This window comes from Bos indicus, chromosome 5 (assembly GCF_029378745.1).
Source record: "Bos indicus isolate NIAB-ARS_2022 breed Sahiwal x Tharparkar chromosome 5, NIAB-ARS_B.indTharparkar_mat_pri_1.0, whole genome shotgun sequence".
Lineage (NCBI taxonomy): Eukaryota > Metazoa > Chordata > Mammalia > Artiodactyla > Bovidae > Bos > Bos indicus.
The window spans coordinates 36,582,970-36,605,299 of record NC_091764.1 but is presented as its reverse complement, the minus strand read 5'-3'; the positions used below and the strand labels follow the sequence as shown (position 1 = coordinate 36,605,299).

At 37.5% G+C, this 22,330-nt stretch overlaps 1 protein-coding gene across 3 annotated transcripts in view; it reads left to right on the top strand.

Annotated features, from left to right (window-relative positions):
- The window catches only part of TMEM117 (transmembrane protein 117), a 606,406-nt gene that overhangs the window by 97,977 nt on the left and 486,099 nt on the right, over positions 1–22,330 (top strand). For 2 of the 3 annotated variants that reach the window (XM_070789240.1, XM_019960751.2), the window contains one exon: positions 19,005–19,137. In XM_070789240.1, the coding sequence (XP_070645341.1) occupies positions 19,005–19,137 (133 nt within the window). Of the gene's footprint in view, positions 1–19,004; positions 19,138–22,330 lie in introns of those variants that run through there. The other variant, XM_070789241.1, reaches the window with a different exon arrangement.

The window sequence follows — 22,330 nt, the reverse complement described above, 5'->3', positions numbered from 1 at the left end:
TTTGAAAGATTGAAATTAATTGTTACTTGAATGTTTAAAAGAGAGCCTTATCAAACTGTCCGGATATGACATTCTCTTTACAGAAAGATATTTGAACTACTGAAGAATTTTTTTCATGGTTTTAGAATAATTCAAGTTTTATGCTTCCTTAATCACTTTTGGCACATTAAATATTTTTCAAAAAGTTTGTTCATTTTGTATCCCATTTTTTTGGTGTTTGTGACTATGTACCTTTTTCATTTATAGTACTTTTTTCGGCCATCTCCCTTTTTTTATTCATTAATCTGGTAAGAGAGTTGTCTGTTTTATAAAATGTCAACATTTTTAGCTTTGTAGATTCTTTGTATTTTATTTTTACCTTCAATTTAATTATTATTTGTTCTTGTATTTAATATCACCTTCCAGGTATATTCTCTTTTCTTTAAGTTGAATATTTAGTTTATAGATGTTCAGGCCTCAGTTTAGTTCAGTTCAGTCACTCAGTCGTGTCCGACTCTTTGCGACCCCGTGAATCGCAGCACGCCAGGCCTCCCTGTCCATCACCAACTCCTGGAGTTTACCCAAACTCAAGTCCATTCAGTCGGTGATGCCATCCAACCATCTCATCTTCTGTTGTCCCCTTCTCCTCCTGCCTTCAATCTTTCCCAGAATTAGGGTCTTTTCAAATGAGTCACTTCTTTACATGAGGTGGCCGAAGTATTGGAGCTTAAGCTTCAATATCAGTCCTTCCAATGAACACTCAGGACTGATCTCATTTACGATGGACCTCTTTGCAGTCCAAGGGACTCTCAAGAGTCTTCTCCAACACCACAGTTCAAAAGCATCAATTTTTTGGTGCTCAGCTTTCTTTATAGTCCAACTCTCACATCCGTACATGACAACTGGAAAAACCATAGCCTTGACTAGATGGACCTTTGTTGGCAAGTAATGTCTCTGCTTTTTACTATGCTTTCTAGGTGAGTTCAGGCCTTCTTTTGTAATGTAAGCAATTGGTGACTAAATTTCCCATTTTGTAATGCTTTTTTTTGGCATTCTACATATTTGATATGGAATTTTTTGGAAAGGAGTCCTAGTGTAATTTAAATATTTGAAAACTGCCTTTTGATGCAATTGTTTATCTGTTTTTTTCTGGGAAAATGTTTTAAACCAGGGCTGCTCAGTTGTTTTCTCTTGTGGAGATTTTTTTTTTTTTAATCTCCTAAGTTGTGTAAAAGTTGTACCACATTTTAGTTTACTGGATAAGCTTAAAACACAGTATTGTAGAAAGCTTATTCAAAGCTATCCTATGTCTTCAAATATTATAGAAAATGGAAAATGTACAAGTAAATTCTGTTGAAAAAAATTGTTCAATTCTAAATATTTCCCCACTTTGGTTAGAATTTTTGTTTTATGAGTGAATTATTTTGAAATACATTTTAAAATTTTCTGGACTGTGAGATATAAAAATCATTAACTTTGTTTATTGATTGCTGATTAATTGTGTTTGGAACTGTGGTCTGTGTGATATCTAATCTTTGAATTTTGCTAAGATTTCTTTTGTAACATGATCAATTTGTAAAGTTTTCAATGCATGTTAGAAGAGTATGCATTCTCTAATTGCTATATGCAGAGTTCAGTATGTCTATTAAGTCAAGTTTTAATTTTATTATTCAGATATTCTGTTTGTTTGTTAAAGTTTGTTGTCTACATGACCTATCAATAAATAACAGAGGGATGTTCAAATCTCACACTGTGCAGTAGGTTTCTTAATTTCTCCATCTAGTTCTATCAGATTTTGTTTTATATAGTTTGAATTTATCTTACATGATGTACTGTGCCGGCCTGAAGATTATTGTATTTACCTGGAGAATTTAATGTTTGTCACTATGTAATTACCCTCTTTAGTCCTAATATTATTTTTTCACTTAAAATCTATTCGTCTAGAATTCATACCCATTCTAGCTTTCTTTTGGTTAGTTTTGTCTGATACACAATTTTATACCTATTGTTTTCAACCTTTCTATATTCTCATGTCTCTCTTGCAAGCATTCATCTTTGATTTCGTTTTTCTGTCAGTTTTCTATCTTCTAACAATTATTATACTATATATGGTCAATATATTACTTTTATATTGTGATCTGATTCTCCCACTTTTTTGTGTTTTTCCTATTATGTAACTTTTCCTTCTTTTTGTCCTTTTTTTGGGAAGGGAGGATAAACAAATTTTGTCCATTTCTCTGTTTCTTTCACTTTTCTACCCCTCCTCTACTCCTCCTTTGGTTTATAAATTATACTTTCAATACCTACTCTTTTAGTGTCTACCCTTGAAATATCACTATTTCAAGTAAAATTTAAAAACCTAGCAACTCTACAGCTAATTGATGTTTTAAGCACCTCCCAAATGATAAAAATTATTAGAATGTTTTAACTAAAGTCAACAGTTTCTTATATGGGATTGTTGTTGAGTATTCTGGTTCTTTTTTTTTAATTCCACATTAATATTTTTATTATATTATACAAACATTGTGTAGATTTGATATGTGTTGGTCAGTTTCTTTTCTCACCATTCTTTCTTGTCTCAGATATTTCTTTCTGTGGAAATGAAGTCATTCCCAGAGTCTGGTTCATTTTCCTTGAAGTACAACCTTTAGAAATTTTTTGAAGGTCTGTAGAAGATAAACACTCTCAAGTTTTATTTTTCCTTTACTTTTTAAATCCTTATGACAGTTGTCTTTTAATTACAATTTTAGTGCATTTGCCCTTGTGTAATTATCAATATATGCATGTTTAATCTATCATTTTGCTACACACTAGCTTTTTGTCTAGTATTTTTCTGTTTTTTCTCTTCCTCTTTGCTTTCCTTTAAATAAATAAAACAATTTTTGTATTTTATTTCTTCTCATTCTATTTCTTTGTTTATGATACATATTTTATTCTTTTAGTGATCACCCTACAGTGTAAATACATAATTGACTTATTAGAGTCTACCTTTGATTAATATTGTCAACACTTTACAAGACCTTTATAGCTTTTAACTCCATTTATCCCTTCTGCCTTTAGACATATTTTTGTCATAAGTTCCACATATGTGTTAAACCTAAATGATAGTGTAATTGTTTTATTTATTTAATTAATTAATTTATTTTGGCTGCACTGCATGGCATGTGGGATCTTAGTTCCCCGGCTTGGAATCGAACCTGTGCCCCTGGCAATGGAAGCATGGATTCTAAACCAATGAACCTTCAAGGAAGTCCCTTGTTGTTTTATTTTAAAACAATATTATCAAGGTATAATTAGCATACAATAAAGTACATATGTGTAAGTGTACAGGTTGGTAAGTTTTGACATATGTATACATCTGTGAAACTGTCACCGCAGTCAAGATAAACGTTTCTTCATGAGCTTTTGTAATTACTTTTTCTGATCCCTTCAAACCTCAAGCAACTACTCTTCTGCCTAGTTTGCATTTTCTAGAAATTTATATAAATGGGATTATACAATGTGTACATATGTGCCTGCTGTTTAAAATTTTTAATTTTAGTCATTAATTTCAGTTTTTGACTTTTAAATTGATTTCAAAAATAGATGCCAGTTCTTTGATAAAATTCATAATCTTTTAATCTGTTTTCTTGAGCATAGTAATTATAGTTATTTTGATATCTGTGTGCATCATTAACCACTTTATATTATCTGTCTTTTCCTATTGGGTTTTAAGTAATCTTCCTCATCTTATTTTCCTGTGTACCTGTTTTCTTTAAAAATTGAAAGTCAAAGGTAATATGTGAATTACCTTCATGAATAGGTTCATGAAGATATAATCCTCCTAGGGAAGATTTAATTTTCTTCTTGAATGCAGACAGAAAATGAGTTTTAGACTTTGGACTGGTCTGTTTCTGGTTTGTCGTCTTGTGTTACAGCCCTTTATTTACCACATCTGATATCCTGGACTGCACTCAGAGTTCCTGGTGTATTCTGATTTGGTGTATCCTGAATTCCAGCTTTTGTTTCATCAGCATTATGAGACTACTAGAACCTATATTTAGGGATTTTCTTGTATCAGTTATTTTTCACTTGGTCTTACCTCTGTCGACTTAAAAAAACACACAACATGTAAGTTGAGAGCTAAGTTTTATTTGTGGCAAAATGAGGACTGCAGTCCGGAAGTCAGCACCTCAGACAGTGCTGAGAAACTGTCCCAGTGAGGTGTGGGGGGAGGACAGTAGATGTGTGACTTTGGTGAAGAGGAACACATGCAATCGAGCATTTGTTTCTCCTGAAGTTGCCTACTAGTCTTATGAAACTTTTTCTGGTCATGAGGAACAGTTGTCACCATGAAGGATTTTAGCGCTTTTGTAGATGAGGAGATACAAGTATTGGGCTCATAAAATCAACTCCTGAAAATATCTAACTATCTGAAGGCCTGTCTTGCCAGTTTTTCTCTGAGCACAGAATGCCTCATCTCTGTTCTCAACTCTAAACTCCTTTCAAGGGGTGTTGAAAATCCGAAGCTGCAGCACACATGATTTAATCCTTGTAGAGGGAGATGGCAAGTGCCCATGGCAAGTACCCATTTGTAGTTGATACCTCTCATCTACACAGTTTGCTGCTGCTGCTGCTGCTGAGTCGCTTCAGTTGTGTCCAACTCTGTGCAACCCCATAGATGGCAGCCCACCATAGTTTAGGTGTCAGCAAATACACTACCGGAAATTGTGCTAGAATTGGGGGCTTACTTTCTGAGTTTTCCTTTTTCTGGTAGTTGGTCCCTTGTGTTCTAGTAGTTGGTAGCCAGAATTTCAATTTCTGTCTCACCCTGTGATTGCCTCAGATTATAAGCCACAGTATTCCATATGGTCCCTGAAAATCAGAAAATCTCTCAAGAGGAAAAGACAGCAATAAGAGAGGAGCACAGAGAAATAACTTCAGAGATTTGCAGATCTCTCTTAAGTCTTCAATTGAGTCACAATGAGCACATACCTGTGAGGAAACCACTCAGGGTAGGGAAGGAACCACTCTAAAGGATCAGGAGTAAAATCCTTGGCTCTCATACAGGGCCAAGAATAGTTTGTGTCCCCACAAGTCAGAGAGGCAGTCTTGGAATTTATGGTGCATCAGGTAGAGTGGAGGGGTGATAGTGGACAAAGTTAGCCCTAGAATAAAGGCTTCTTTGATTCTACCTAACAAACCTGAAAAACTAGGCTCAATAGGATCAAATGATTTCCAGGTAACTTAAATACATCTCAGAACAAAACCCAAAAGTGCTTAATAAAAATACAAACATATCTAGCACTTAATAAGATGAAAATTCGTAATGTCTGGATTTCAGTAAAAAAAATTCTCAGGCATGCAAAGATGCAAGAATATATGACCTATGATGAGAAGAAAAATTAATTAAAGAACAAAGCCAGAATTGGCACTGTTGACATAATTAGTCAACAAGATATTAAAATTTATTACTGTAATTCATATGTTTAAGAATGTAGAGGAATGCTGGCATGTGTTGAGACAGCCAATTTTAAATACTGTATGTTTGGTAATTGAAAATCTGAAGTCCTTGTGTGGTCTAAATATTCTATTTGCTGTTTCTCTCAACTCATGCATGGTAACATTTCCTTTTGTATTTGGTGAATATTAACTCTGAACTCATATTTTAATAATATGATCTATGGGAATTCTGAGGATTTAAATTAGGTTTCTTTTCCTCTAGAATACATTTGGGTTTGCCAAGTCTGGAGTCCAGGAGACACTATTCTTTTAGGACAACTGTAGACTCTTTGGAGGATCCTGATTTACTGTAGAGATGCAAGTTCATTTCCTAATATGTAGTATCTCCAGGCTTAACTTCATTTTCTTAGCTCTCTTATGGGCCATGGCCCTAAAGGAACACCAGATTTTAAATGTGCTCACTAGTAGCTTTATATTTTAGCTTACTATTCTTCTTCCTTCCTGGTCCCTTTGCAATACATGAAAATGTACATTTGTTGTGTTTTCACAATTATATTTATATTACATTATGTTTATATTATATAACATAACCAGACACATAGTAGGTGCTCAACAAAGGTGTAAAACAAATATTTTTATTGTGAAAAAATATTACCAACAAAATGAAGAATTTTCCATATGAACTACTAACATGAACATCAAAATCTGTTTTTGTCTTTGAGTATGCCTTGTAATTTTTTTTCTTAATAGCTGGACATGATGTACCAGGTATACGTAGGCCTTTGGTAGTACGGCAGTAAGATGTGGAGGAAAGGAGGCATTTTATAGTTCTGTAATTAGGTCTCAGTTTTCAGTGAGCCTACGCCTCTGGATTGAACCTCCATGTACTTCTTAGTTATCCCACAGTTCCTTAAGGCTGGAGAGGATAGCTTGAGAGGCCTGGAGTTGGGCATTTCTTTTCCTCCAGATCACTTAGATTCTGATTGAAACTTAGCACATTAGGTATGGTGAAGCATCTTCTCCTGAGGGCAGTCATTATTAAGAAGAATAGAGTGTTCTGGAGCGTTTTAAAAATGAGCCTCCCTCCCACCCCTGCCATGGCTAGGTGTCTGGAGTTTTTAACTTTCAGTCTTGCACACACTGAGTATTCTTGCCTGGAAAATCCCATGGACAGAGGAGCCTGGTGGGCTATGGTACATAGTGTCACAAAGAATCAGACACAACTGAAGCGACTTAGCACAGCACAGCAGAGCACTTGTACACACTGAGCCTGCAGTTTAGGCTTTCCTATGCCAGCACTGCCTGGTTTCCAAGGTAGTTTTTTTTTTGTGTGTGTGTGTGTGTTTTTTTTTTTAATAAGTTTTTGCTGTAATCAGCTGTGACTCTTTGTACTCACCTGTATGCTTCTGTAATGGTTTGACCTCGCCTGTGTTACCGGTCTTAGAAAAGTTATTGAGTTTTCAGTCTGTTCAGCTTTTTGCTTGTTAAGTGGCTACTTCCAAGCTTCTTATATCTGGAATTGCTAACCTGTTAATAAATTTTTAACACTGTTATTTAATTAATCTGTAAGTGGAATGGGTAGAAAAATAATAAGTTTGCAAATACAAGGAGCCAGTCTCAATGAGTTAGAGGACTTGTGAATGAAAGAGGAAAGCTGTGAATGAAAACCAATTTCAGAATAGAAGGCAGAAGTCATGTATCAGTTCAGTCACTCAGTCATATCTGACTCTTTGAGACCCCAAGGACTGCAGCATGCCATGCTTCCCTGTCCATCACCAACTCCCGGAGCATACTCAAACTCATGTCCATTGAGTTGGTGATGCCATCCAACCATCTCATCCTCTGTTGTCCCTTCTTCTCCTGCCTTTAATCTTTCCCAGAATTAGGGTCTTTTCCAATGAGTCAGTTCTTTGCATCAGGTGGCCAAAGTATTGGAGGTAAAGCTTTAGCATCTATCCTTCCAATGAATATTCAGGACTGATTTCCTTTAGGGTGGACTGATTGGATCTCCTTGCAGTCTAAGGGACTCTCAAGAGTCTTCTCCAACACCACAGTTCAAAAGCATCAATTCTTTGGTGCTCAGCTTTCATTATAGTCCAATTCTCACATCCATACATGACTACTGGAAAAACCATAGGTTTGACTAGATGGACCTTGGCTGGCAAAGTTATGCCTCTGCTTTTTAATATGTTGTCTAGGTTGGTCATAACTTTTCTTCTAAGAAGCAAGCATCTTTTAATGTCATGGCTGCAGTCACCATCTGCAGTGATTTTGGAGCCCCCCCAAAATAAAGTCTATCACTGTTTCCATTATTTCCATCTATTTGCCATGAAGTGATGGGACCAGATGCCATGATCTTAGTTTTCTGAATGTTGAGCTTTAAGCCAACTTTTTCACTCTCCTCTTTCACTTTCATCAAGAGGCTCTTTAGTTCTTCTTCACTTTCTGCCATAAGGGTGGTGTCATCTGCATATCTGAGGTTATTGATATTTCTCCCAGCAACCTTGATTCCAGCTTGTGCTTCATCCAGCCCAGCCTTTCTCATGATGTACTCTGCATAGAAGTTAAATAAGCAGGGTGACAATATGCAGCCTTGACATACTCCTTTCCTGATTTGGAATCAGTCTGTTGTTCCATGTCCAGTTCTAACTCTTGCTTCTTGACCTGCATACAGGTTTCTCAAGAGGCAGGTCATATGGTCTGGTATTCCCATCTCTTTAAAATTTTCCAGTTTGTTGTGATGAAGTCATGTATACATGGATACAAATAATAGGAAACCTGGGGGACATGGCAGAATTTTGGCTCCTGGCTTTATTTTGCCTTCCCAACTTTCCCAATATGTATGGTTGTGGGAGGGCCAGTCCCTCCTGTCCCATCACCACCTATGATCAAGGAGCCAATGTATGAGCCTTGTATTGATTAGGATTGCTTGGAAAAATGGATCAGCCTTCAAGGGATTAGTCTTGACAGTTTAATTTTTCTTTTTCAGTTGGATCAATAGAATGCCCAACACTAAATTAAAACCTAGTTTAAAAGTATAAATGTTATTTTTTTCCAAAGCTGGTGTCCATATAATAATGATGATGCAAAAAATTTAATAATAGTGATGATATTGTCATTCCAAAAGGAAATCAGCCCTGAGCATTCATTGGAGGGACTGAAGCGAAAGCTGAAGCTCCAACGCTTTGGCCACCTGATGCGAAGAGCTGACTCATTGGAAAAGGCTCTGATGTTGGGAAAGATTGAAGGAAAGAGGAGAAGGAGTAAGCAGAGGAAGAGATGGTTAGGTAGCATCACTGATTCAGTGCACATGAACTTGAACAAACTCTGGGAGATGGTGGAGCACGTGGTCTGATTCTCCTTTCTTTTTAGAACCTTTTGAAATGTACATTATAATGCATATTATAATATACATGTTATACTTATAATGCATATTATGATTTTTAGTTTCACACACAATTATGTTTCAACTCACCATATTTGATTTTCTGTCAAACTCAATGAATCACAAATATTTTCTGTGTAAACACCTACTTCTAATAAGGAATGATAGCCGTCTGTTCAATGTTTTTAAATTCTTTTAGTACACTGAAGTAAGGAGATTTGATCTGAATATTAATGAAATGGTGTCCTTAGGATAGAAAAGTTTCATCATTTTATACTTATTATATACAATTGTGTTTGTCTAACTAGAATAGCCTTCATCCCTAATGATATTCTGGTGTGTTTTGTTATATAATTTTCTTTGTTGGGGTCCTATTCATGGACTAATTCTCTAATTGTTATTCTTATTCTGTTAGCATTTTAAAATCAGTAAATCTTAAAATATCATTTTCTTATAAACTATACATTTATACAAACCAGTCATGAATTCTTCATATACTTATTTTAGTCTTATTGGAAGTGAAGTTCAATTAATTTTAAGTGCTCTGATCCAATTTCATTTTGCCCTTTATCCTCTTCTAGACCTAAGAAATAGAACATATTAATTGTCAAGTATGCTAATATTTAAAATGTTAAATATTAATGTTAAAGAATCTTATCAGTGTGTTACCTTGGGTTCATTTTATATATTAGAGAGGCATGCAATGATAGATAAAATATAATAAGTAATACTTTTTCTCTTAACGAGTAAGAGTGATTCCTTTTTTTAACCTAAAGACTTTTGAGTTAGCAGAGTTTGAACTTATCTCTCATTAACAAAACAGTCCTCGAGATAAAAGCCATGTAACCCACCCCTTTACCCCGCGCTTGACTTGCGCCCATATCGCCTTGTCTTCACTGGAGGAGCATTATTACCTCCTGTGAGAATCAATCCTGTAAGCTCTTCTGGCTATTACTCCAGTATATGAAATGTTTGACAGTGAAGGAGATTTCCTAGAGGAGATCATGTCTGACCTTAATTTTAAGGCCCACGGGAAACATAGGTGTTAGTCAAGTGAGGGAGGAAGAAGAGTACCCCAAGCAGGGCGTTCAGCATGAACGTAGGGAACTGATGTCTGTTTAGTGTTGATGGAACTAGAGGGAAAGCTGGTGAGAGAGGAGAGATGAGCCTGGGTCAAGTCAAGCAGTGCCTTCTATACCAGGGTAAGGAACTGGAATTTTATTCTTTAGGTGAGGAGTGATCACTGAAAGATTTAAAGTGAAGGGGTAGGATGACCATAGTTATATTTTAGTTAGCTCTATTGTGGATGGATTGAGATGGGAAAAGAGGCTGGAGTAAGGAAGATCAGTCAGATTTTTGCCACAGTCCCACTGCAACAAATTATGGGAGAAGAGCATGCATTGAAGCTTATACAATAATAAGACTGTTGATTGAAATGGAAAGTGTGCAGGAATCAAAAATTGAGAATGAATCTAACCTTGTCATTTTGAAAATGATAAGATGATGAAGTCAGAAGTAGGGGTGGATTTAGGGATGGGAAAGATCAGACTGGAGTCATAGGTAAACTGTATTGTTGGGACAAGAGGTGGAAATTTTGAATTCTTTTATTTTTAAATTAACTTATTTATTTTGTGTCCGTGCCGGGTCTTTCTTGCTGTGCTCAGACTCTCTCTAGTTGAAGCCGGCGGGGGCTACTCTTCCTTGTGCTGCACAAGCTTTCCAGTCTCAGTGGCTTCTCGTATTGCAGAGCACAGGCTCGAGATGAGTGAGCTTCAGTGGTGGTGGTGAATGGGCTCGATAGTTGGGCATGGGGGCTCAGGAGTGTGGTGCATGGGTTCAGTTGCCCCGTGGCATGTGAAATCTTTCCAGACTGGGAATTGAAACCATGTCCCCTGCACTGGCAGGCAGATTCTTAGCCACTGGCCCACCACGACATCCTGGATTCTTTCTTGTATACTGAGTTTGAATTGACAGTAGGACATCCAGGAATACAGCGGGTAGATTGTTCTTCCAGTCTGAAGGTCAGGAGGAAAAGTCTATGCTGGAGATACTGGATAGTAAACCCACAGAGTGGATGAGACTCTATAGGGATATGACAAAGGGAAAGACTGGGGACAGACCATGGGGAACATTGTTGTTTATGTGACAGGTGGAAGAGATGCCCCACAAATTGATGAGAATAAACAAGAAAGTAGAAAGAGCACAAGGAATGTTTGGTGTTTGGGAAACCAAAGAAGTAGAGTATCAGCAAGGACAGAATGGATAACTGCTGTGTCAGACACAGCCTGTAAATTAAAGGCCAGTGTATTTCTACTATATTTGGCAATAGTGGGGACCATTAACATTTGCCAGAACAATTTCAATAGTGCTTGCATTGTATGTCCCCCTCATGAGGGGGACTGATGAAGATTACTCTCTAGAAGTCTGGTTGAGAAGGGAAATTGAATGGATGGTAGTTTAAGGACATGAGGTCAAGAAAACACTGTTTTTAGGATGGACTTAAGAAGCTTAAGAGGCAGAGGGAAGAGAACCCAGAGAGAGAGATTGGACACAAGAAGGAGAGAAAAGATGGTTGCTGAAGCAAGGCACCAAAACAGGGGAGCCTATGGTTTTAAAAGTACATGTGATGTTTTTGCAGGAAGAGCACAGAAAAGTACAAAAGAATATAGTAGGAATAGCAGAGAAAGTGGATAAGTGGATGGATGTACATGAGTGGGAAGAAAGTTGAAGGAAGTCATATTTAGTGGTAGTGATATTTTCTTGAGGTTGAGACTAAGGCCACATTCTGAGAGTGAAAGAGGCTTAGTAGGAGCTTTGAGGTGTAATTTAAAATGGATGTATTAATGTGCAGTGCTGTGGTAACAGCAGAGGTTGGAGATCTTGATTCTGTAGTAGTGCATCAACCCATTTGTGTAGCTTTTCCCGCATAAGTTTACTGAAATTGGAGAAAGCAAATTGTAGCTCTGAGTCAGAGCTGGGGTTTTATTGGGCAAATATAAAATAAATCTAGGGGGCACACAAAACAAGAGCACCGTGTTTCCCATCTCATCTGCAGATGAGGGCCCATTTCCTGCTTCAACTCAAGAGGAATCCCACCTTCCCCTCGCACCACAAGAGGAAGCCTGTCTCACCTGTTGAATCTCGAGTGGAACCCCGCCGATCCTGCTTCAAGGAAAAAGGACACCGAGTGCCCCCTCAGCTCGAGATAAGTCCTGATTCCCCTTCACTGGCTCCAATGGAAGCCAAAGTATCCCCACACAACAGGATGGGAGGCCTGTCTCCCGTGCTGATCCTCTAGAAAAAGCTCAAATTTCCCTCCTGAACTCAACCGGAGCCCTGACAACCCTTGGACAACTCGCGAGGAATGCAGAGTTCCATGCCTCGACACCAGACGAGGCCTGACTCCCTCGTTGAACCTTGATAAAAAGCCCGAGATCCCTGTCACCGCCGGAGAGGTACACTGAATTTCCCAACTGAACTCGAGACACGGCCCTATTCGCCTGCAGCATCTCGAGAGGAATCCCGACGTGCCCCTCGCAACGCGAGAAGAGACCCGACTTCTCGGAGGCAACACGAGCGGGTTCCCTGAGGTCCCTGTCACAACTTGAGAGAAACCCTAAGCTTCCCACCACAACTCGAGAAAAACCGCAAGATCAACTTATTATCATTTAAGCTGATACTAGTTTTCTATTTTATTTATTTAAATTTTACAATGATGTCTATTTAACATATGTTTTGTAACACCATTTTTGGAGTATATCAGAAGCCCAAGTATTCTGAGTGATAAAAAGCAAGGGTTTGGAACCATTGTTTTTGTTACTGGCAACATAAAATATTCGTGCTGTTATGTAGAATGCCTGCTGTGCTGACTTTGACTGAATTTTGACTGCAGCAAATTAAATACATTCCTTTAAATAACTGCAAATTATATTTATGTATATGTGTATACATTAAGTAGTTGCACATAGACATTATGTATGTAATCGACACATTGTATATAGGAGATTTTGGAGCAGAAGACTTAATGAATAGTAGTGTTAGCTTCAGTTTGGCATCTTCTTGTGGAAAGTGCCTCCTTTCATATTTCCTGGTCAGGGTAGTATGCGTAATGCCACATTTTCTCCTCTAAATTAAGTGTCTTGCTCAGACTTCCTACTTAGGTGAACAGAGAGTACAGAATTGGTAATTTTCAGAGCATCTTTTTTATCTCTAAAATTCAAAGCAGTCCCAAGGCTTATTGGGTGCTGGAAATAAATCCTTGAGTCTGCATTAACCTGAGCTTCCCCTCTACTATTGCTGCTTGGGTGATGGTCTTTGGCACAATGATGCCATCTAAAAGAGTATAGGTTTACAACCTCAGGAACTTCCTGGTGAAATCTGAAACTGGCCCTGTACAAGGAGGGAAGGAACAAACCAAAGCATGAAGCAGACTTCTTCAGACTGGTAGGCTTAGCAAGCAAAGGAACTTATGTGTGAGGCTTGTCTTGAGTGGTTGCAAGACAGAAGATCTCTGCATCTACACACCAGAATCAGAGGTCTTCAATGGGTTCAGTCACATAGTCCATCCTGATGGTCTCAAAAACACATTTCTCTCCTAAGACTGTGTTCTTGGAAATGGTTCCCGTTAGGGGAACAGTGTGGGCTTCCTCCGTGGCTCAACAGTAAAGAGTCTGCTTGCAGTGCAGGAGCCGAAGGAGATGCAGGTTCGATCCCTGGGTTGAGAAGACCCTTTGGAGGAGGAAATGGCAACACACTCTGATATTCCTGCCTGGAGAATCCCAAGGACAGAGGAGCCTGACAGGTTACAGTCTGTGAGGTCGCAAAGAGTTGGACACGACTGAAGCGACTTAGCATACAAGCACGGGGAACCAGTGGGCAGCATATATCCCAAGTCCAGGAATGGGGATGAGGAACCTCTCATTGCCCCGGTTCTGTTCCTGGGTCAGCCAGATGTCATGCCCTCTTGATGACCTCCACCAACAGACTGCTGGAATCCTACCCAGGTTGCTGTGTTCCTGATGAAAGTGGGTGACTGCTCTACTGGTTGCTCTTCCCCTGAGGCCAGCTCAGTATCTTTACTTGAATTCCAAGGCCATGACCCTTGATACTTTGGCCTTCACCAGCATCCATGGACTCAAACCTAAGTGAGGTTTTGCCACCTTGGAGACCAGAATCTTTGTATCCTCTCTGAATCTAGAAGCCCTCCACTCAACCTTGCTTCAACAACTTGCCAGGAGTACCCCCATCTCTTAACCGGAAGCACACATGCTTCTAGTCCTTCTCCTCTGAGGTTGTTTAGTTTATTTCTTTGTTCAAGGTCTCCTGCTGAAAACTACTTCTAAAGAAAAGGGACCCAGAACTTAGCATCAAAGTCTGGATGTGAGGTAAAGAGCAAATTTTCGTTTTTATTCTTTTGCTAATGAGAACACAGCAGCAAAAAAAGCCAAGAAACAAAGTAGTTTCTCCCTAAATTCTCTTACACCTATCTACTTCCATCTTCCACAATTCGTGTGAGCCATCATCTATTTTAAAATTAGCTTTTAGGTCATTATCCTTGTTAGAATCTTATGAATCTTAGTGGTTCTAAACCTACTGTATCTCCAGGAAAGATTCTGAGATTCTAGACTATTTCAGTACTGTGCACCAACATTTGTAACAATCACTGTGCCCTCCAACCCTCTCTTCTAATGCATGGGCTTGTGTACCACTTTAATGCTGCTGATAGTTTTAAGATTTGTTTTCCAATTACCTTGACCATGTCAAAGGTGATGGCCCATACAGTCCAAGACACATTTTATTAGTAACATAAATATACACTAAGATTTACAAATATACATAGGATTAAAATAAAAGTCATTTATCACTTTGTCAGTGATATATCCCTCGTAGTGATGTCTTTTATTTCAGTTGACTGTTTTCACTCAGGTATCTCCCTGAATCTCCTCTAAAGAAGAGTGTTAAAAAATTCTCAATTCTTTTACCTATAAGAAAGGTGGCATATAACTTACTATCCAAACCAATACAGAAAGGAAGGGGACACTCGTAATAATTATGCCAGGACAACAGTCACAAGCCACTGCTGTCCCAGGGAAAACAAATGTGTGAGTGGTCACACCACAGGGTAGAGATAGTTCACTTCCATGTGACATCCTTAGGTAACTCTGAGGTTCCTGGTTTGATCAAATTGATGGGGAGTCAGCTGATGACAGTCTGTGTATACATATTTCTAGCATTAGGATGGTCACTCAATGAGTTAACCTTGAAGTAGCTTATGGGAAATTTTTTTATTTAGTATGATTTGACTCAACATTTGGGTCACTCTGGATCTGGCCTTCATATATTGAAGTTCTTTTATTGTGTGTTTCGAGTGAATTGCAAGTCGTGTTAACCTGCCATTTCATTATAATGGCTCTAATGACTGAAATTAGTGCCAGGCAATGAGTTCGGCAATGACAGCATAAATGATCCTGGCACATCTCTCATTTTACTAACTCTTTATTATTTCAGTCGTCATGTACAGTTAATCCACTGTATTTTATTTGCAAAGCACTCTTGAGTCACCGGCATTATTATTTGACTTTTAAAGTATATCCATTAGTGAAATTTTTGACATAGGCATATGTTAGGAAAGAAATTCACATTTTAATTTCAAAGAACTCTAATTTCTGGTCTTAGCAGTTCTTCAACATATCAACTGCTGAATTAAATAAATAGATCAAGGCTGAAGGACTTGCAGCAAAGGGAACACTGAGTCCATCAGTCTAAAATAAGATTTTCATTAACTACTCAAATGACGGTTGACTTTGAACATCTTCCTGCCTTGCTCACAGCTGTACCTCTAGCACCTTGATCCACAGCTGGCATGTAAAAAACACACATTCAATATCTGTTCAAAGAATGAATGATATTCTTTGCAGTTTGCTTTAAGATATTTATGGCGTGGATTTTTCACTCTCAAGCATTCTCTGTTTAATATCTATTTATAATATTCCCAACAAGGTGTTGTGTGGAGACTTGCAATTCCCTCGATTTCTATAATTATTGATTCAATTATCACAAGTTGTATAATGCTGTAATTTGCAGCATCAGTATCCTTTGCTTCAGTAGAACATTTTCCACATTCTTCTCTCAGTTGTAATTCACTTTCCCTCTGACTTTCAGATTTGTCCTTTGCTTTTCTTGTACAGGCCAAGAAACCAGATGAGGTAACCAAATCTCCCATATTTGCTCCATTTAAAGTTTTAGCTGGGGTAATGTTTCTGTTCAGAGAAGGCAATGGCACCCCACTCCAGCACTCTTGCCTGGAATGGTTTCCAAATGAAATCTAAAGTGCTATTTTAATAACAGAAAGGGATGAGGGAAAATTAGTTAAATCTTAAAAGATGGTTTCTTCCTATGCTCAGAAGCTTATGTGAGAGCTACTGTCTGTCCCTAGAGAGATATTTTCCAGATGGAAATATACATATTTTCTCCATAGCTTTGACATATCATCAAAAAGAAATGTTTTCTCTCATGAGAAATTTTATTGTAAGATTTCAGACCTACCCTATTTTAATTGTAGTTCCTATATGTGCATCATCTTCTTTCTCATTATTTGGATAAACTTCCTCTTAGGAGAAACCAGGATGGCCTGTGTTTATTTTTTCTTAATCTTGTTGTTTTTTTAATCTTCCTTACCTTTCAGGATATGAGTGCTGTCAGTTCTCTTTATCATAAATCAAAATATTTATCTGGCCTATTTATGATACCAGTAGTTTTTACTTTAGTATTCATCTTAATACATTTTCCTCCTTGAAGTATTTGCATTTTAACATTTTTTTCTTTTTTTATTGAAGTGTGGTTGATGTAGAGTATTATATGTTATAGGTATAAAATGTAGTGTTTCACAGTGTTTAAAGGTTATACTCCACTTATGGATGTTATAAAATGTTGGGTACATTCCCTGTGTTGTACAGTATATCCTGTAGCTTATTTTATACATAATAGTTTGTACCTCTTAATCCCTCCCCTTTCCTTCTCACTGGTGACTACTAGTTTGTTTTATCTGTGGGTCTGCTTTTTTCATTGTTATTATGTTTACTAGGTTGTTTTATTTTTTAGACTCTACATATAACTGATATCATACAGTATTTATCTTTTGGTCTAACTTTTATTTAGTGTAATACCCTCCAAGTTCATCCATGTTTTTGCAAATGGCAAAATTTCATTCTTCATTATGGCCTTATTCCTTTGTGTGTGTGTGTATGTGTGTGTGTGTATTCATATGTTGATGGACACTTAGGTTTTTTTCCATATCTTAACAATTGCAAATAATGTTACTATGAACATTGGGATTCATGTATTATGTTTTTGAATTAGTGTTTTTTGGCTCATTTGGTTGTATACCCAGGAGTGGAATTGCTGAGTCAAATGGTAGTTCCATTTTTAGTTTTTTGAGAAACCTCCATACTGTTTTCCACAGTGGCTGTACCAGTTTACATTCCCACCAGTAGTGTAAAGGGGTTCACTTTTCTCCACATCCCTGCCAGCATTAGTCATTTGTCTTCTTTTTAATAATAGCCATTGTGATAGATGTGAGATGATATCTCATTTTAGTTTTGACTTGCATTTCCCTGATGATAAGTGATACTGAGCAGTTTTTCATGTGTCTGTTGGCTATCAGCATGTCTTCTTTGGAAAAATATCTATTCAGGTGTTCTGCCTGTTTTTAAATCAGGTTATTTATTTACTAATTTTTGATGTCCACTTGTTTGAGCTGTTTATGTATTTTGGATATTAACTCACTGTCAGTCATATCATTTGCAAATGTTTTCTCCCAAGTTGTCATTTTGTTTTGTTGGTGGTTACCTTTGGCTCAGTCAGTTAAGATTCTACCTGTAATACAGGAGATCTGGATTCGATCCCTGGGTCTGGAAGATCCCCTGAAGAAGGAAACAGCAACCCACTCTAGGATTCTTGCCTGGGAAATCCCAGGGACATAGGAGCCTAACAGGCTGTGGGGTCACAAGAGTCGGACAGGACATAGTGACTGCACCACCATCACCTTTTATCTGTGTAAAAGCTTTTAACTTTAATTAGGTCCCATTTTTATTTCCTTCACTTTAAGAGACACATCCAAAATTGCTACAATTTTAGTCAAACAGTATTCTGCCTGTGCTTTCCTTTAGGAGTTTTATGGTTTCCAGCTCCACATATTGATCTTTAATCCATTTTGAAGTTACTTCTGTGTACAGTGTTAGGGAGTGTTCTGATTTCATTCTTTTATGTGTAGCTATCCAGTTTTCCAGACACCACTTGTTGAAGAGACTGTCTTTTCTCCATTGTGTGGTTTTGCCTCCTTTGCCATAGATTAATAGACCATTCTCTCCATTTTTAGTAATTATCTTTGTAAGTGAATATTAGGCATGGTTAGAAATCATGTTTTGCTGGGAACCACACTGACTCCATAACACGTGTACATGCTACCAGACCCCACACACCACACACACTTGTGCACCAGCCTGTAGGTGAAATGGATATTTTAGGTACGAGTAAGGCTATTAAGGAGAAGGCAATGGCACCCCACTCCAGTACTCTTGCCTGGAAAATCCCATGGATGGAGGAGCCTGGTAGGCTGTTGTCTTGGGGTTGCACAGGGTTGTACACGACTGAAGCGACTTAGCAGCAGCAGCAGCAGCAAGGCTAATAAGCCTTCTGACTCTTATGATAGAGACTTCATTTTTACCATTCGCATATTCATGTACTTTATCATAAGTGAAGTTTGCCTATCATCTGACCAGTACTGGGAATGGGCCTGTGGGAACAAAAGGGAATTAAGAATTTATGTAACATCTTTACCATTCGCCTTACTTAAGTAGTTTCAGTAAATGAACCAAAAACATATTTCTGAAGTAAAAAATATAAGGTAAGTATTCTAATTAATCTTATTTTCATGCCAGCATAATGAGTGCTCTCTGTACACTAGATTTTCATGCTAGTATTTGCTCTAGGATGATGAGGTGGAGATTGTCATGGACTTCATCATTTATTTACAAAAGAGCAATAAGGATCTTAGGTAGTAGTTTCTCCTGTAAGACAAGTGCTAGGGGCAAAGACTTCAGAATATTAGTGAGATAAAAGAAATTAATTAAAATAAAACAATGCTGTATGTATTTTGAGTTGCAATGTATACTGATATCCAATAATAATTATATTGCAGGTCAGTTGCTCCGGTTAAAAATGTTTCGTGAGGATCATGGATCATGGATGACAATGTTCTTCAGCACAATTCTCTTTCTCTTCATCTTTTCTCACATATACAACACGATTCTTCTAATGGATGGGACAATGGGGTAGGTTATCTTTCCCCTTTCTCCTGTGGTGAGTGTTATATTTGAAACTCGTAAGAATTCAATAATTTTTTAGTTTGTGGTAGCCTGAATCTTCATTACAAATATTCTATCTTAAAAGATATTTATGAATTTTTCTTACTTAAGACATTTAGAGTCTTTTCTCCAAGAAGCTTATAGCATTTTATAATACTTATATTGTGTCCCTTATTCTTTAGGTCTTCTCTTAGGGTAGTTTGAGAGCAGGCAGTCATCTTACTATAGTGACAGAGTATGAGAATCAGGAAATCTTGACTTGTTTATAGTCACACAATCAGTAGAACTGTGCTGAAATGAAGGTCTCCATGAAGGTCTCTTACAATTTCAGTGCTCTACAATTCATGGCTAAAAAAAAGTTTTTTATAGTGGTGGCATTTTTTTTTTTTAACTCTCTGGCAGTTCCAACAGAGAGACCTTTGTTATAAATGGGCCATTTTAAAAGTGGGCCACTCTGTATTAAGTCCAGGGTTGTAATCTATACTTATCAAATCACTAATCAAATCACCATGGCATGAAGATGTGCTAACAGGTAGATTGTAGATTTTTTTTACACTTCTCCAATTATTGGTTTGCTCTTTTTAAGTTTTAAGGGCACAATACAGGAGAATGGCTTAATTTACAGCGTTAAGAATTAGATTAGTGACAATAAGAAACCACCTTAGATATTTGTTGTGCACTGAAACAGTTCCTAAGGAAAGTTTTGATCTATTCTCCCTGATAGATTGGAAAGCCAGCTAATACCCTTTTCTTCTAAATGTAGTAAAAGCACTTCTGTTGACCAATTCTATAGTGCAATTGTTTTGATGTTATGTATAGATTTTAGCCACCACTCTTCAATGCTGAGAGGGATAGCTCAATTAAAACTTTATTAGTTTTTCCCCGCACCATTAAAGGAGATGAATAGTCAAGGAAAAGCAGGTATTTCACAAGATTTATACTTTAGTCCATACTCACAAGTGGTAAATTCAAGAATGTGATTGTTTAATAGATCAAACACTCAGGCTTTAGGAAGCTATTAAAACCCATCATCTGTTAGTTATTTCTTGGGCTTCAAATGATGCCATTCCTACTGGGTCTATTTTTAAATAGCGGAATTGCAGATTCTAACCCATGGCTAGTCAGAATAAGCCTCAGCCTTAGAGCAGTACCTGTGTAATGAAACGGGTAATGGTGTTCTTGGAATTACCTAACACAGCTGAAAGTCTCTGAATGGATACATGTATATGTATGGCTGAGTCCCTTCACTGTTCTCCTGAAACTGTCACAATACTGTTAGTTAATTGGCTAACCCCAATACAAAATAAGTTAAAAAAAAAAAAAGTCTGAAGAGAATTGTGCCTTCTCATCCCTGGGGCCAGAAGTGGAGGGGATCCATGTAAAACTTACTCTTTCTAAGCTGTTGCTGGAAATAAAATATTAAATACCATTTGTATGTAAAATATATCCTTTTCTTAGAAGTTGACTTTTCACTTGATTCTACTCTTTTTTTTTTTTTTAAATGGAACTAAATGAGGTCTGTGATAATCAGAAGTGCTTATTCTGAAGAAAGAAGCAGATTTAAAAGTAGTAAATGCAGCAATGCAGATTCCCTGGCACATTGTAAAGCATTCCATAGCTAATAATAAAGCTAATTTTAGTGAGAGCTAGCAAGAATTGACCATTCAGTAACAGACCTGAATTGTTTCAGACCTCACAAGGCCCCTCTGAAATAGGTATTTTTTTATTATCTCCATTTTACAGATCAAGAAACTGAGGACCAGAGAGGTTTCATCACTCAAGCAATAATAGAGAAGGTGTTGAGCCATTAACTAGTGAATTCTAGTAATACAGCCTGCCCTAAGGTTAGCACACATTTGAGGGATGGTTGATCCTGTTGTTCCAACACCATATGGAACCTTTTTTCTTCGTATTTTTATCATTCAAACGGAATTTGAAAATTGAAAGAAGTAGTAGGTATGTGCAGGAAGAGAATAGTTTAGAATTTTTTATATGTATCTATCTAAGTAAAATGGAAGGTGATTGTCTTTTATTCTCAGACTAAATATAGTATTTCATATTCTTCTGTAATTCTTGAACTCTTCTTCACCAATAGGCTGCATCTTTGTTGAAAAGGATCTTTTCTTGAGAGGACGTTTTTAATGGTACCACTGAAAAAGAAGTCCAACCAAAGGAAAAATGGTTTATTTCTGCAGATTAAAAAATTAAATCTCCATTTATAAAAGATACATTATTAATTATTTTGACACATGTCATTTGAACTAGTGAGTGCTTTAATGTAGGACTGCAAACCTTGAGGAAAATCAGTTCTCAGAGCGGGTGGATACCACTGTGCCTTTGAGGTAGATGCTCCATGTTATCTGAGGCATTGCTTCTCCTGTTTAAGGCAGGGAATGATGGAGCCAGAGGGTACAGGAAGGATAGCAGGCTCAGAGATATCATGATTGACAGATTTTCTATCAGAGGATTGCTGGTGGTAGAGAGGAATTCAGGATTATTTACCCTGTATCTGATTTGCATTGAGGATTCCTATGTGTACTGGTCTTTAGATCTTTCTAGGAATATTGGTTTAGAACCATTCCAAAAAGGACTTCAAGGATTTTCTATGAAGGCTAAACTTTTGTTGATGTAGTTTAGAACTCCTTTCTAGAACAGAAGCTGTTAGGCCTACAAAGAGTGAATTTAGGATTTAAGACAGGAAAAAAAGATGTTTCCCTAGAATGATTTGCTTTTTTCCTCCTCCCCCCACCCCAATTTTATAATTGATTGTAAATTTAGGCTCAACCAGAGTCCCTTGATCCCTTGTTACCAAGAACAAAATCCCTAGATTTAACTGATCAGAACTTCAATAGTTTTAGCCACAGCTTACTTGATAAGAGTCAAGTTGCCTGCTTCTAGAGTTCTGATTGCAACGAATTCCCTGAGGTATATATATATACTCACTCATGGCTTCAGCTGCCTGTGGGGAGCTAAGCTGAAAGGTGATGAGATGAAGGGGGTAAAAGGAGAGTTAGAGATGGGCTAAAGGGACCCAGGTTCAGACAATCCCTATTCCTCTAATCTTTGATTATTCTGCTTTCACTGCTCCGTACCTCCTGCTGCCAAAGTGCTGCTGTGGTAACCTCTTTATTCTTTAAGTCACCAAGATGAAACTAAGTTT